At 40.1% G+C, this 14,102-nt stretch overlaps 1 protein-coding gene across 2 annotated transcripts in view; it reads right to left on the bottom strand.

Annotated features, from left to right (window-relative positions):
* Window positions 1-13,852, bottom strand: part of LOC106953849 (eukaryotic translation initiation factor 4 gamma 1) — a 33,944-nt gene extending 20,092 nt beyond the window's left edge. Inside the window, exons 1-8 of one of the 2 annotated variants that reach the window (XM_015042916.1) lie at window positions 13,713-13,852; window positions 8,304-8,360; window positions 8,095-8,216; window positions 7,347-7,433; window positions 6,682-6,714; window positions 3,792-3,812; window positions 3,132-3,323; window positions 2,919-3,021 (exon numbers count right to left, since the gene is read on the bottom strand). In XM_015042916.1, coding sequence (XP_014898402.1) covers window positions 2,919-3,021; window positions 3,132-3,323; window positions 3,792-3,812; window positions 6,682-6,714; window positions 7,347-7,433; window positions 8,095-8,169 — 511 coding nt within the window. In that variant the 5' untranslated portion in view covers window positions 8,170-8,216; window positions 8,304-8,360; window positions 13,713-13,852. The remainder of the gene's footprint in view (window positions 1-2,918; window positions 3,022-3,131; window positions 3,324-3,791; window positions 3,813-6,681; window positions 6,715-7,346; window positions 7,434-8,094; window positions 8,217-8,303; window positions 8,361-13,712) is intronic. The other variant, XM_015042917.1, reaches the window with a different exon arrangement.
* Between the last annotated feature and the right edge of the window lie 250 nt (window positions 13,853-14,102).

Here is a 14,102-nt window from a genome sequence, read left to right on the forward strand (position 1 = left end):
GAGTCTGCATTGTTGACCAGGAGCCGCACAGCCTAAATATAGTCAAAACCCACACAGGCTCGCGGACGAGTCTGCGCAGGAGAAGGAAAGAAAGTGCGAGCGAGACGTGGCCCATTTACCAGAGAGCGCCAAAAGGTAGAATGACACGATTCTTGGACAGCGCCCCTAAACCATGAAAAAAGAAGAGACTGGAGCCCTGCCTCTCCTTCTACTGAAGCTTGGATCAGTGATTCTGTGGGGGAGCGTAATGGGGGGTAAGACCTACCCTGAGAGACCTCAGAGTCCTGCTGCTGCTGCGAACCACGGTTCCCCATGTGGAACTCCAACTGAATGCAAAACAGTGTACAGAGAGGAAAAAAGGAGGGGGGTTCTCCTCAAACCCCCTCTCTAAACTTCCTCCAGTTCACTCTACAGGTTCCCTCTCAGACCGACTTCTTCTACTGTTCAGTCCATCCTCCTACAGACAGTGTTGGTTTCCGATTAGCTCCTCCCACTGACCTTCCTAATTCCTCCGTCCCCTCCTTCTCCCCCTCTAGGTCCAAAGACTCCCATACCTCTACATCATGAACGTGTCATCTGATCAGCTGTAGTGACGACATGAGAGCCAACTACACGGGGTGGGCCTGGGGGGAGCAGGGAACCTGCTTATCAAACCACTCTTGGCAGGTGGGAGAGTTAAAAATAGCTAAAGCCACGTAAGATCAGTGCACTTTTTTTTTTTTTTTTTTTTTTATTTACAAAGGTTTTTCTCCATTTAAGCTTCGGGTATTTAGGTTGGTGTCCACCATGAACACCATGGTAAGATAGAAAAAAAAACAGTCTAAGGCCTTCAGACTAAAGATTGAACCTCTGCTAAACTGGCTTCTAGACAATTTGAAACTTTATAAATGCCATATCAGGCTTCCAAAAAAGTTAAACAAAAAGCAAGTTAAAATTAGTTTTGAAGGTAGTAAAAAGTAAACCAAAATGCAAGTTAATAACATAACTGCCATGCAACCAGAATCAGACATCGATAACAGCTCAATCAAGGAACTATATTACCTTCAGGTGTTATGAAAATGCTGTATATAACATAAACTTCAAAGAAAATTGACTTTGCATCATAATATTATTGGATGCCTTGAAATTAATCTCTGCTTTCCAATCCTTTCCCACACATTCTCCTTTCAGAATGTCATTACAACGCTGCTATTCCATGATGATGTTTAGGGACATTGTAGTTTGTATGATAAGCACAACAGACTCGCAGTTCCACCAGGTGTTTGCTAATAGCTGCTGGCACTAGTCTGGAGGAGCCCAGTAGAGGATTTGTGGGGTGGGGGGTACTCTATTAGAGGGAAGGCTGCAGCTTCAAGGAGGAGCTTTGGTTAACTAGGTGGCACTTTGTGAGACCAAGAATTTGTGCAACTCTGATTGGTTGTCATGGGAGATTAAGTGAATCCTCAAACATGAAAAAATGAAAGCAACATTCCATGTATGTTTTTATGAGGGATTAACATTATAACTCAAAAAAGTCAATTTTACACAATGGCCTTTTTAATACCTCAGACTAAAGTGCTAGGCAAGGAAGAATGGCCCCAAAGTCCAGTGGATGTAAACAACTAATAAACCGTTGCAGTTTGCCTTTCAGGAGGAGCTTTATTGCTGCTCCTCAAAGTTTCTATTCAGTTTCTATTCAGGCAGAAAAGAAACTGATGGAACACAATACAAGTCATTAATTTTCTAATTAAATCAGTCCTCAAATCTGTTCAGATTTGTGAACAATCTGAAGCTATTCATATTCACATTCATAAAGCTATTGAAGTACTATTGGAAAGTTTAAGGCTTTTTAATTGCACACATACAAAGTTTGACATTGTAATTGTTTACAATGTCAATGTCTCAGTAATGTTGCATTCCACAAACATTCTACAGTCATTTCATTATTAGAGCAGTTCTGTGGCTTGTGAGCAGTCAGATTCAGTGACTGCAGCTTCAAAAGTTAAGCCACGATTAGATCATGTGAAATAAAGAGCAAAGAGCAGGACAGTGAGTGGGAGGAGGGAGACCATTTCTACAGGTCTGCATTCACCGCTCTGCTGATGGACTAGCTTCACAAAGACAACACATACCTCGAATAACTGGCAGTGAGGGATCAGCAAGTTTGCTGCAAGGCATTATCACTTTCTGTGCTGCATTGACACCCAGTCACCTCTAGATGGAGGGATAGCACAGTAGCAAAGCGTGTATACCTACAGTGCCTTGCAAAAGTCTTCCTGCCCTACGCTACATATATAATGGCTACAAATTAGGATTTTATAAGATAGTCCAAATCAAAGAAGTGCTTCTATGAAGTAGAAGGAAAATGGCACATGTTTATTCTACATTCTATATAAACTAAACCAAGTTATTTGTGGTGTGCATTTTTATTCAGCCCAACTTTTGTTGCAATTTCAGCTGCAACTCTTTCAGAGCATTTCTTTACCATCAGTTTAAAGCAGGAGTCAATGTTTTGTTAGGTTTGCTTTTGTGCCTTACTCTTTCCATTTCCAGAAGACAGACTGAACATAACCTGCCAAAACTGGCAATAAATGCAGAAATGAACCAATGGCTTGATAAAGTAATTTACATCAGAAACTGAAGAGAAACTGAATACATCAAATAATGCATCAAAAACCCTTACAAAATAAGAACTTTCCCCAACTTATTTATTTATACAGTGTGTTACCTAATGTTTTCATCATTTAGCAGGATTTGACCTAAGTCTTTTATTCCATTTCCAAACATATTGTTTAATTCATTTTGTTAAACTATTTTCTATGTTAATAAGACACAATCTACGTCTAATTTGCATATACTCCCTAACCTGACATGTTTTAAACAAGGTACCCCAGTGACCTGTTTGTACGGCAGTCGAGGCCCAGAGCAGAGCCTCTTACCATAAGTACCATATTCAGCAGGGCTGGTGCCTGGGTAGAAACCTGGGGTTCCAGTTGGGACCGAGTATTGCTGCGGCGTGGCCACATACGTTGGAGACCGGTACTGTAAAAAAAAAAAAAAAACAACAAAAAAGAAAAAACGGTAAGATCAAAGAAAAACAATTGCAGAGTATCACTTTCAATGCTGTAAAAATTAAGACTGCGTCTCATTACCTGTCCTATGAAATAAGCTGGGCCTTGTGGTGAGCTGGGGAACTGCAACTGCTGTTGGGGGATCATCATCATCTGGGAGCCAGGGCCCGCCTGGTAAACATGGGTGGGTGTCACAGCCCGGGGGTTAGTGCTGGCTGGGACGCCCCGAGGCCCACTGCTGGGAGGCAGGCTGCCCCTGTTGGTGTAGTAGGGCTGCAAGTGGAATAAAGGTGTGGAGGATGAGAAAGGGTGCAACAGTGGAAGGAATGTGAGCAGGAAAAACCTGGGCAACGGCAGCAACAACAAAAAAGTGTGTGAAGAGAATAAAAAAAAAGAAAAAGAAAGGAAAAACACAAAATCTTTTGTTGTCATTGAAAAACAAAAGATAACTGTGTCATAGACAAGAGAAGCTAACATGTGCAGCTAGGCTAACAGTTTGTGTATGAATATATGGCCAGGATCCAACTGGAAACATATTAGCCCCGCCTGTCAGCAGAGATAAAGCAGCTAATACGAGTTCATTCAGAGCCTCCTCATTGACATTCTGCTGCAGGCCTGGGAGCTAACAAACTGACACCAAGCCAATCATGCAAACCCCTGCCAACTATTACACACACATCCTCACCATGAAAAAGGGAAAAAAAAAAGAAAAAAGAAAAAAAAAAGATGAAATCCAGTTACCTGTAGCGACCTGAAGCTTCCCTTCAGCAGCACAAACAGATCAAACACAGAGACACGGCAAACAGAAGGAGTCAGAAGGTGGAAGAAAGACGATTGAGAAACAGAAAGCATCAATCAGAGCAGAGGAACGGCCCTTTCTGAGGCAAGCGGTGAGCTAACAAAGAACATGCAGAGAACAGTGGATCGCAGTAAACCAAGAGCTCAAAAGAATCCAGGCACTTTAGAAGATGAAGATGGACACTATTTTAAACTTTTTTTTTTTTAGAACCAATAACCAGTGGTTACCCTTTGACAGGATTTTTATACAGTAAAACGTCAGTGAAAGCCAGTAAAAACAAACATCTGATTTCAAACCGCCTATTTCAATAAAATGCTGACCACAGTACGTCAGACGTGCACTAAAAATGAATACAAAAAAATCCTGTTCCATTTATAACTAGTTACTGTGAACTTTCTTTCAAAGAATGAATTTAAATGTTTTTGAAACGGCTTTCTTGTCTGTCAACTGGAGACGGTTTTAGTCCTTTACTTCCTCAAGTTTGCATATTTCCCCGAGTCGTCCGGAGGTGATGCGTCAACAGCTCAGGTCGTGGCGTTTTTAATGAATCACCTGTAGACTACCTAATGAGCAGTCAATCTCTTCGCTGCAGCAGACAGCAGTCAAAACACTGTCAGTCTGGAAAGCCTGGGAGGAATTTTAATGAGGGAATCAAACAAACAGCTTCTTATTGTGATAAAATAATTTGTCACCATCTAACATTACATACAACACTCTACTGGAAATTACTGCCACAAGTAATTCTGTTAGATTTAGTATTTTCTTTTTTTTATTTTTTATTTGTCGTTACTTTAAACAAGATTGTGAGGATGTATTCTCCAGTTGTGACTCATTTCATCAGTCTAATTTAAACAGGAACCCTTAAATCAGCTTGATTCCTCTCCTGTTCCATCCTTGTGAATTGTGACTTGTGAATAATACATCAAGATACCTGAACCCTTCCGCATAAGACAGACTGACCCCATGGAGTGAGCAGTCTTCCTGTTATTAGATAAGAAGCATGAGCTCAGACTTGGAGGAGCTAATTATTATCCCGGCAGCTTCCCATTCAGCTGCAAACAGCTCCAGAAAAGCACGGTGAGAGACCCAGCTTTCAGCTTCAACGCGCAAACAAAACCACGTCATCTGCACAAAGCTCATTTGAAACCCAAAGTAAACGCACTTGTCTCCATGCCTACACCTGGAGATCCGGTTCATGAACGCCTCATACACAACGGGGGACAAAGAGCAGTTTCCCAAACTTCAACCTTAAAATGCTCACACTTTCGAGCTTTTTAGACTATGCTGAACATCCCACAGTTGTCTTGGGTGATTCTCCAGTTCAACACGTGGACCGAACCAAAAGGTGATCCAACTGCGACTGAAGTTGGTGAAATATTTTCATATCTCGCGCTACTTTACATTATGTAATATTTTATCTTTTTGAAATAAGCGGAGTAAGAGTGAAAGAACACAAATAAGTACATTGCCGAACTAAAGAATACCAGTAAGCATAAAAATGTTATGCCTACTGTCAAGATATTTCTAAATGGATACAAATTCTGGTGGATCACCCAAATAGTGAAGCTAAATATTTGATTCAAATGTAAATGTTTAAAGAGATTTTTAAATTCAGCCATTTTGCTCTTTGTAAAGCCCCTTTGGCAGCAAAACAGCCTGATGTCAGATAACTGGCTGAGGTATTTGCCGAGCCTGCAAGAGGCTGTTTAACAAACTTTTGTTGCCTGATGTTTAATGCAGTGTTCAAAATAAGCAACACCTTAAAAACAGTCACTTTTGGTACTCTGTAATATTCAAGCTATAAGTCTTTTTTTGTAGTCAGAAATGCAAATAAACCAATATATTAATATTTATCTAGTTTAATGGAGGAGTTTAGCAGAACTCACTTTCGTCAGCCAGATGTTTGACAGTGGGAAGCAACAGGTGGTGCTCTGCTCTACACAAAGCAGAAGAAAACTTTGGTACTTTCTCTAACAACTCAAAGGAAATTTAACAAAGACAGCACTTTAGTTGGTGTTCTCAAACTAATGGCATGCCTCCCCACGAAGGATGTTAATCAAGGCACTTCTCTAAAAAGGAAACAACTTTAGTTTCATAAAACGTATTTACCTTGAATCCTTTCACAAGGATTTACCCTGGAAGACAGATTCAGGAAATATTCTCCTCAACTATAACACTGTATGTGCAAGAGCTCATGCATCCTTACTTTAAGGCTCAAACTTCCAAACTGAAGATTTGGGAAAATCTCCAAAGCACAACCTAATTACCAAGGCTGAAATCTGATTTTTAAAAGACGGTAAAGATGTCTGGATCAAAATAAAAAATAAAAAATCTGAAGTGGAAACTTATTTAATACGGCTTGTTTCAAAGTGTTTGGATTTTCCCATTTTGAGATATTCCGACTGATTTAATGAATTATCCTTTGATCTTTTGTTCTGTCAGGTTGACTCCTCCATCCAAAACCTTCTCCAAGCATCACTCACCCCAGTGTGCTACAGCCAAGATGCCAAACCTTTGTTGTTACAAAACACAACTTAAGAAGAAGAAATCTTTCGGTGAAGCTGATAAAGGAGCGTGACCACCAGGATTCACACTACTGAATCCTTACAAAGATCTGAAGCAACTTTGTCTCTGTGTATAATCTGTGGTTTGAAGTCCTTAGTGGAAGTAAATAATGAATTTAACGCAGTGTTTCAGTTTTGATGTAAAAGAAGATTCTATTCTGTTTTTTTTATGTGTTTTATTCGTAAAACAAGGGAAGGGTTAATTCTCAACTCCTTTGTAACCATTTGATTCCCACCACCCGATGTTAGTCAGCTGTGCTGTTAGTACCTGTTGGTGTAAAGGTCGGGGCGCAGGGGCAAACTAGAGGAGGAGGAGAGGCAGACAAGACAGAGGTTAAAGACAAGCTCAAAGTTCATGCATGACTCTCCATTTACAGTTTTCTCTTTTACATTCGCACCTACCTGATTTCCAAAACAACAAGAAAAATGAAAAGCCAACTTTCTACCATAAAACATGAGCAGGAAGGTCAGAAAGACCACCACTAGTGTAACTCTTAACCGTCAGCTTCTTTTTAACAAATAAAAACTAGATATCAGATGTCCCCTGATGGATACATATTAATTACCTTAAAGCCCCAATTCAGCACCAAGTGAAAAATCACTCCAATTCTACAAAGTCATGCAAAATGAAATGAGCTGTGAAAGAGCTAAACCATGCAGATAGAATCAAAATGAGCTTAGAAAATGAACACCAGAAGTGGTGAGGAAATGTGAGAAGAACCCATGAGAATACAGTCAACCTGAACCATTAAACACATCTATACGGTTTGTTCCTTTTATTTCCCATAGAAAGAGATATATTGATATATTCCATGCCTTATGACAATTTTTGACTGAGCAAGCCTTGCTGAAGAAGAGAGAAAAAGCTTGGCTCATTGATGTGAAAGGAAAAGCATCATTGTAGGTGAGGGCCAGGTCAGCGGTCAGTCCTACCTGTCGAGGTTGTGGCGTGGGGTTCATCTGTGGAGGTGCTGGGGTCGCGAACACAACAGAAGAAGGCTGCCCAGGGGGGAACGAGGGCTGCATCAGACAGAAATGGACATAAACATGAGAAAAACGTGAAAAGGAAGGCTGCCCTGAAGCAATGAGAGATAAGAACATCAATATGTTAGAGCTTCACACAATATGAAAACACAATTGTTATACCAAGAACTGTTCTAAAAGCCTCTTAAATGATAGATTACTATGAATTTTGTTGCTACAAATGGAAAACATTCAGGTGGGAGTTGAACAAACCCAATGTAGGGAGTGAACGCTGCGCCTCTGTTAGAATCAGAGAAATGCCCAATAAATCTCTGTTTTTTTCTCACAGAGAACCAGCACGGCGCCAGAGCGTTATCAGGCCTGAATATTATATTAAGTATAGATGCTCCATTATTTTATTTCATCAGAGCCGAGATCAGATGCAGAGTCCACTGTAACCTACCCACATCATCAAGCCAGCATGCTTTGCACAGGTGAAAACATGGCAACCTCAATGGGCGAAAAATATAACAAACATGCAAATTTGGAAGTAATTGTGATTTTTTTTTTTTTATAATTCATGAACAGCAACTTTTTGGTTAATATGAAAATTACAATATATTTAGGCCAACATGATCAAATGCTTGGATTTTTTTCTCCTCTGATGAACCTAAGTGAGATTAAACTTTATGAACTTCATGAGTCCGATGAGACTTACCTGTGAAAGACCAGGGGAGGGGGCAGGGTGGGGGGCAGAGGGGGGTCCCGTTATAGGCTGTGGTGCTTTATTCATTTCATGGGGTTCTGCATGGGGAGGCAGATGTGGACCTGTGTAAAAATCTAACAAAATAGAAAACAGAAGGCCTCAGTTGGTGTGTAAAAAGGTTAAGATGTGTTAAAAACAACAATAAAAAAAAAATGGCTTACATTTATGATTTTCCTTTTAGGTCCAAAGAGTAGTTTCTGTGCGGAAGAATATTTTTCCTGAAAGACAGAAAAATTCTTAATAATGACAATGTTCTGGCTTCATGTACATTTTTACACTCAGCAGCATTTAATTACTTGTTTCTCAGTTGATTAAAGAGCAAAAACACCACTGACCACAAACAAGTAGATAAATAAAATAAAATGCCCTGTGTTACATTTTTGTGTTTCCAAATCCAAAAGCTCAAACTCCAGGCTGGAGAGACTTGTATTTAACTTTTAAAAAACTGCCTCACTTATTGTGCCTACGAATGAGTCATGAGTTAAACATGAAGAGCAACAATAACTTATTTGGATGAAATACAAACATTTCACAGAAATATTTCACTGCTTGTCTCGAACAAAGCATGCACAGCACCTGAGAAAATAATGCTTCAAGTTTTTTTGTTTTTTTTTCCCCATGTTGTAGCCACAGACCTCAGTGTACATTTGAATTTGATGTGACAGAAAACAATGCATGGCTTTCAAATATTTCTTACAAATCTGAAAATACAAATGCAGTTGTATTTAAGTGACCCCAAAACAAACTAGAGTTGACTGCTTAAAAATACATTGAACTGATTTTTTTCTTGATGTGACAAAATGTGAAAAGGTTAAAAAATATGAATATTTCTTCAATCTTTCTTACAAAAAAAAATAAACACAAGAGAGATGCAACTTTTCTTTTGCAGCAAAGCAAGTTGGAGACATTTTTATAACATCCATCTGAAATACATAATGTGGATCACATCCAGCTATTAACAGAAAATTAAAGTTGCTACCAGCAGTGACCAATAATGAACAATTTATAGAAGCATCCAGTCTGTTCACTAAACATGGAATAAATATATCCTAACTTTAATCATAAAAGTGCAACGTAATGTAAATGAATGAAAGCATTTGTCATTTAAAAGCTTCCCTACAGTTCTATGACTCTTTCTTGTGATGACACATTTGTTATTCATATCTAAAACCTCTATTATATATGCCAATGGCACACTTCTACACCAATCTGCCCACCCTCCCCCCTTACTGACACAACAAAAGGAAGCAACAGCGTAAAAGCGATGAGTCATGGTGATTTAAGGGTGTTTTTAAAGGAAATCACGCTGCAAAAGGGACTATAACCCCTGATCTTTTCAAAACTATAACCACACAAACAAAAAAAAAAATGGCATGACTACATTTGCTTTTAACTGAGTAATAGTTTCCATTCATTCAGCCAGATGGCATTACTGGCTTAGACGAAACGCTGGTGAAGACATTAACATTTAAAGTTTTGCAGTTATTGATTCAGGCAAGATATGAGGACAGGATAAAACCGTTGAAATGTTGGAAGTCGGGGTAAAGAACAGACGGCACAAGTCAAAGTCTAAATCACACTTGCCAGGCCATGTAGGGACCGGGAAATAAAATAAAATGTTAAGTAAATAAACTGAGGGCTGAATCGGATCAATAAAAGACAGAGACTGTCTCATGGGCTTTCCTCTGGTGAGCTGGAAACCACACAAATAAAACCTATTGGAGATTGAGCACAACGCTAAGCAAACTTGTCTAACCAATTAAACGTTTAACCATCAGACATTTATGTATGCAGAACGAAAAAAAAAGGAAAAGTTTGAAGAGAAAGTGAAGCAAAGCTCCCACTGCACTCCACATCTCGCTGTGCTGCTTTCACACGCCGTCCTGTCATCTGAGCTGCCTCAACATGCGAGCACCACAGGGGTCCAAGACAGCCCCCATTTCAGAAACATGCTCCTCCAGATATTGCATAAGCATAATGGCCCAGTAGTGGAGAGTGGCGGAGCACCTGTTTGCTGCAGACAAACTCAGATTAATGCCTCTTCAAATGCAAACATAAATACTAGACTGGCCTCGCTGCCTGAGCTGCATTCAGCCACAGTAAAAAAAAAATCTTTGCATTAAACCAACTCTGACTGTCCACATTTGACTTTATTTAACACTTTTCATTTTCATCCCGTTTTAAACATTTATTTTATTTTCCTGGTTGTTAAAGCAGTCGAGGAATCAAGCTAGTCTGATTCCTCGACTGCAGTGAAGAGCTGCTGACATCTGGCACTTTGCCAAAATCCTAATATTTATATTTTCCTGTAGCAGTATAAAAGGCTATAGAGTAGGCAGAAGGTGGTTACAAAGTGCAGGAGTGACTCAAGTTTTCCTATGACTGTAAGGAGAACATAGAGTCCCACATCATTCCTCCACTTGTTGGATACTAGTAGAGGTTTTTTCAGCTGAATTTGAAGGCATACAAAAGAAAAGAGTAATAAATAGGGTTATGGAAAACCAAGGGACACACTGAATAACAAAGAGGTCAGTTTTGAACTCAAGATTTCAGTCTCTCTCTGGTCAGGCAGCACACCATACCCCAACTGTGCTGCCGTCCTTCTGTATAGCAGTAATATTTTCGAAACAGCATTATGGTGGACTAAAAATCATAAAAATAAACCTTTTGCAAAAACTGTCTAAAAGCTACAGGAGCACAGTGGTGCTGTTACTGCACCTCAAAATTTCATAGTGGTACAACTACTGTCGCAGAAAAAGAGAAGAGAAGGAGTAGAATAAAAGAGAATGAAGAAAAAAACAATAGAAAGTCTTGAAGTGGCGATATCAGGTGCAATATCCCATTTCTTCTGCTGCCATGAGATTCCATCCAACTGGCTAAATGTTACATCAGCATGAAAAATGCTAAATCATAACACTTATTATGTCAGCCAACAATTACGGCACTCCCAACACGCCTTTGTGATATGAACATTGCCTTTACCGATACTGGAAAGAAAACATATTGAGCTGCCTTACATCTAACAACAACCTAATGTGGCAGAGGTAGCGGATTGCACAAGAAGAAAAAAGAGGCAAAAGCAAAGCTTTGTGATATTATGGCGAGCTTGTGGCACACGGATATAAAACGTCTATGTGTCATATTCACTCATTCACACTAGTCAGATTATTTTTCTTAAAGAAAACAGCCTGAAGATAATTAATCTCGATTCAGTAATCTTACTGCATCAACATCAGTCATTTGAAACCTCATCTGCAGCAATTCCAATCAGTACATAATATGCCTGAACAATAACAATGTGATTTTTGTCTGTGTGGAAGCAAAGATCCCAAATTTGTTATCAGAAGTTTTAGCTTCTGGTCTAGAACCCAAACAATGCAGATAACTTTGTCATTAAGTTTTGGTTTCGTCTCTCTGGCTTTAAACAACTCCTGCTAGGACTGATTACAATCACTTCTTCAATAAGTGATCCAATAGAAATCTCTGTTTTGAAATCAGTTGACAGCTCCTGGGTCATAGAGCTACAAATACAAAAAAGTAATAAATACAATTTTAGTGTTATCTCAACTACTCTGATGAATATAGCCAACAAAATCAGCAGTGAATAATCAATTTAAGTGAATGACAAGCTATTGACACAGTCCACAGTGAAAAGGATTTGCATACAGTAAACATTATGCCTCAGCAACTAGGCATCACAACACCTGTCATCATCTTCCTCCTCTCCCTCTGCCATCCTCCCAAAGCGTTTTTGCCAGAGCCCACTCATGCATGAACTCAGGGCATGTGGCAACAAAACTGTGACAGCATGGTTCTGACACACCATGCATTTGTGCTGTGATTAAATTCTGGTTGAAGCATCCCTGCATCACAATGGCGGTTGTTTGCCAACACAGAAAGAAATATTTGGGGTAAACATGTCTATATGTTATGCAGAGTAAACAACGTCCATTTTGGACTCACATCTCCTGCTAGAGTCACATGTCTGCAGTGTTGAACATCAGGATCATCACTTCTGCAGCAATAAATAGTTCAAAAACGAGCATCTAAGCCTTCTGTTCTCACCAATCTGAGTACATTATAGTTCAAACAACCATCACCAACACGTATTTAATGTGAAGTGAGGGCATAGCTGTGTTATGACACAGGGGCGTGTCTGTGTACGCGCAAGCAACGAGCTACGATGACATCTACTAACGTTAAATTCATTCATAAGAAACACTTTCCCCAAACATAAGCGCCTGTAAACACGCAACAGGAATGCCGGGCTGTTCCTGGATCTGCTCAGCGCCCGGTTAGCCATCATGCTAACTTTCCTAGGCCCAACCTGGATTCACCACGTGGTTCCTCCCGCTGTTGGCGCGATACGCCGCCCAGCAGCCGGCTTCACGCCAACCACGCCTAGGCCCGTCTTTAGCTATGACAACCATGCATGTCTCCTAACATGAATCCTGCCAAGCCAAGAATTAGCCAGACGTGATAATCAATAAAGGATACCACTGACTGAAGTGAAAGCTCTTGATCGGTACTCAGTAGCTTCTCACTGGCGAAATATTAACATGAGCGTTGGATCAGCGCTGCACATGATAGCACCAGAATCACAAAAGAATAGTGATTGTTTTCTTATTTCGCACCCTAACGCACACCTGCCAACGGTGTCAGCCTTTGCAGCAGCGTCCACTGTTGCAATCCTGCAGATGCGGTATCCCAGATGATGCTCAAATGAAATCCAACATTTACCGACTCCTTGTCCTGCTTTGCCCCCGCTCAGCGGGCACTGCAGTTAGCAAAACTTCAAGAATTGTACAAAAGACGATAAATACACTGAAGCTTATTTAAAATACACGTCACACGATATATTTTTTCGTGTTTTATCTTAAAATGAGCGCAAAGAACAGTTTGTCTCGTGGACACATAACAGAGTCGGACTGTGATGTTTGGATTCTTCACCGTAGAAACCACACGTCTCAGATTGCTGGCACCAAAATTGCACCGTAATCAAATGGCTCCGGCTATCAAATCATCACAGGCATGTTCTAGTTTGAAACTGTTCCAGATTTTTGTCTTAAACACAAACTGTGGAATGTATGTTCCATCACTTTCTGCCACAGCTAAAACAAATACAGTACAATCAAAGTGGTTTAACAGCTAGCGATGTAGTATACAGCTGGGTAGCTACAGTATAAATAACGCTAAGCACTGATGCTACTGTCACTCTATTTCTTCGTATATGTAGTGCATAGCACAGATTTTCCATCAAGTCACATGAGTAAGGACTCGTACTGGTAGTACGCTGTAGTGCTAGCTTGCTAGTCAGCGTAGCCCCTAGCGAAGAAAGAACACCCACGTCGTCTTAGCACGCAATGCTAACTAGCGCTAGCTAATCCCTGAAAACAGCAGGAGCAGCAGTCAGCACTCTACAAAGTCCCACCACAGAGCAATGTGCCGGTAATAAAACTATGACACTGACACTTAACTTATCCCCAGATAGTCAAAGTCAATATCCTGTGGTAGATATAAGAAAAACTAGATATTTTAATGAAGAATTTGGCCGAGGACCGCGGTGTTACCTTTCTCTCCTTGAGTCCGCAGAGCCGGACGGACGGAAAGCTCCCCGGAAGCCGGTAGCTACTGATTCCGGCCAAAACTAGTCACGTGAAAATGTCCCAGGCAGTAATCATTCATTCGCACTATGGGTACTTTCACATCAGCAATAATCTTTCTAAAAACAAGCCTTAATGTGCTTAAAACTGAGAAAGTGTCATTATATGTTTACAGTTTAAACAGGTTCAGGCTCCAAAAGTTTTCATAGAAATTTAAAAGTAAACAAAGGACTTCAGGAAAGTGTTCAAAATGGTATTCCAAAGATTATTTTGGGATTCAGTCCTTACTTTGGTTAACTCAGTAACTCTTTGTGCCTGCCACTGCTTATTACAGTTTAATGCAGTTTACACCAATCT

The sequence above is a fragment of the Poecilia latipinna genome, unplaced genomic scaffold, assembly GCF_001443285.1.
Source record: "Poecilia latipinna isolate Pla-1442-1.1 unplaced genomic scaffold, P_latipinna-1.0 Scaffold608, whole genome shotgun sequence".
NCBI classification, from domain to species: domain Eukaryota; kingdom Metazoa; phylum Chordata; class Actinopteri; order Cyprinodontiformes; family Poeciliidae; genus Poecilia; species Poecilia latipinna.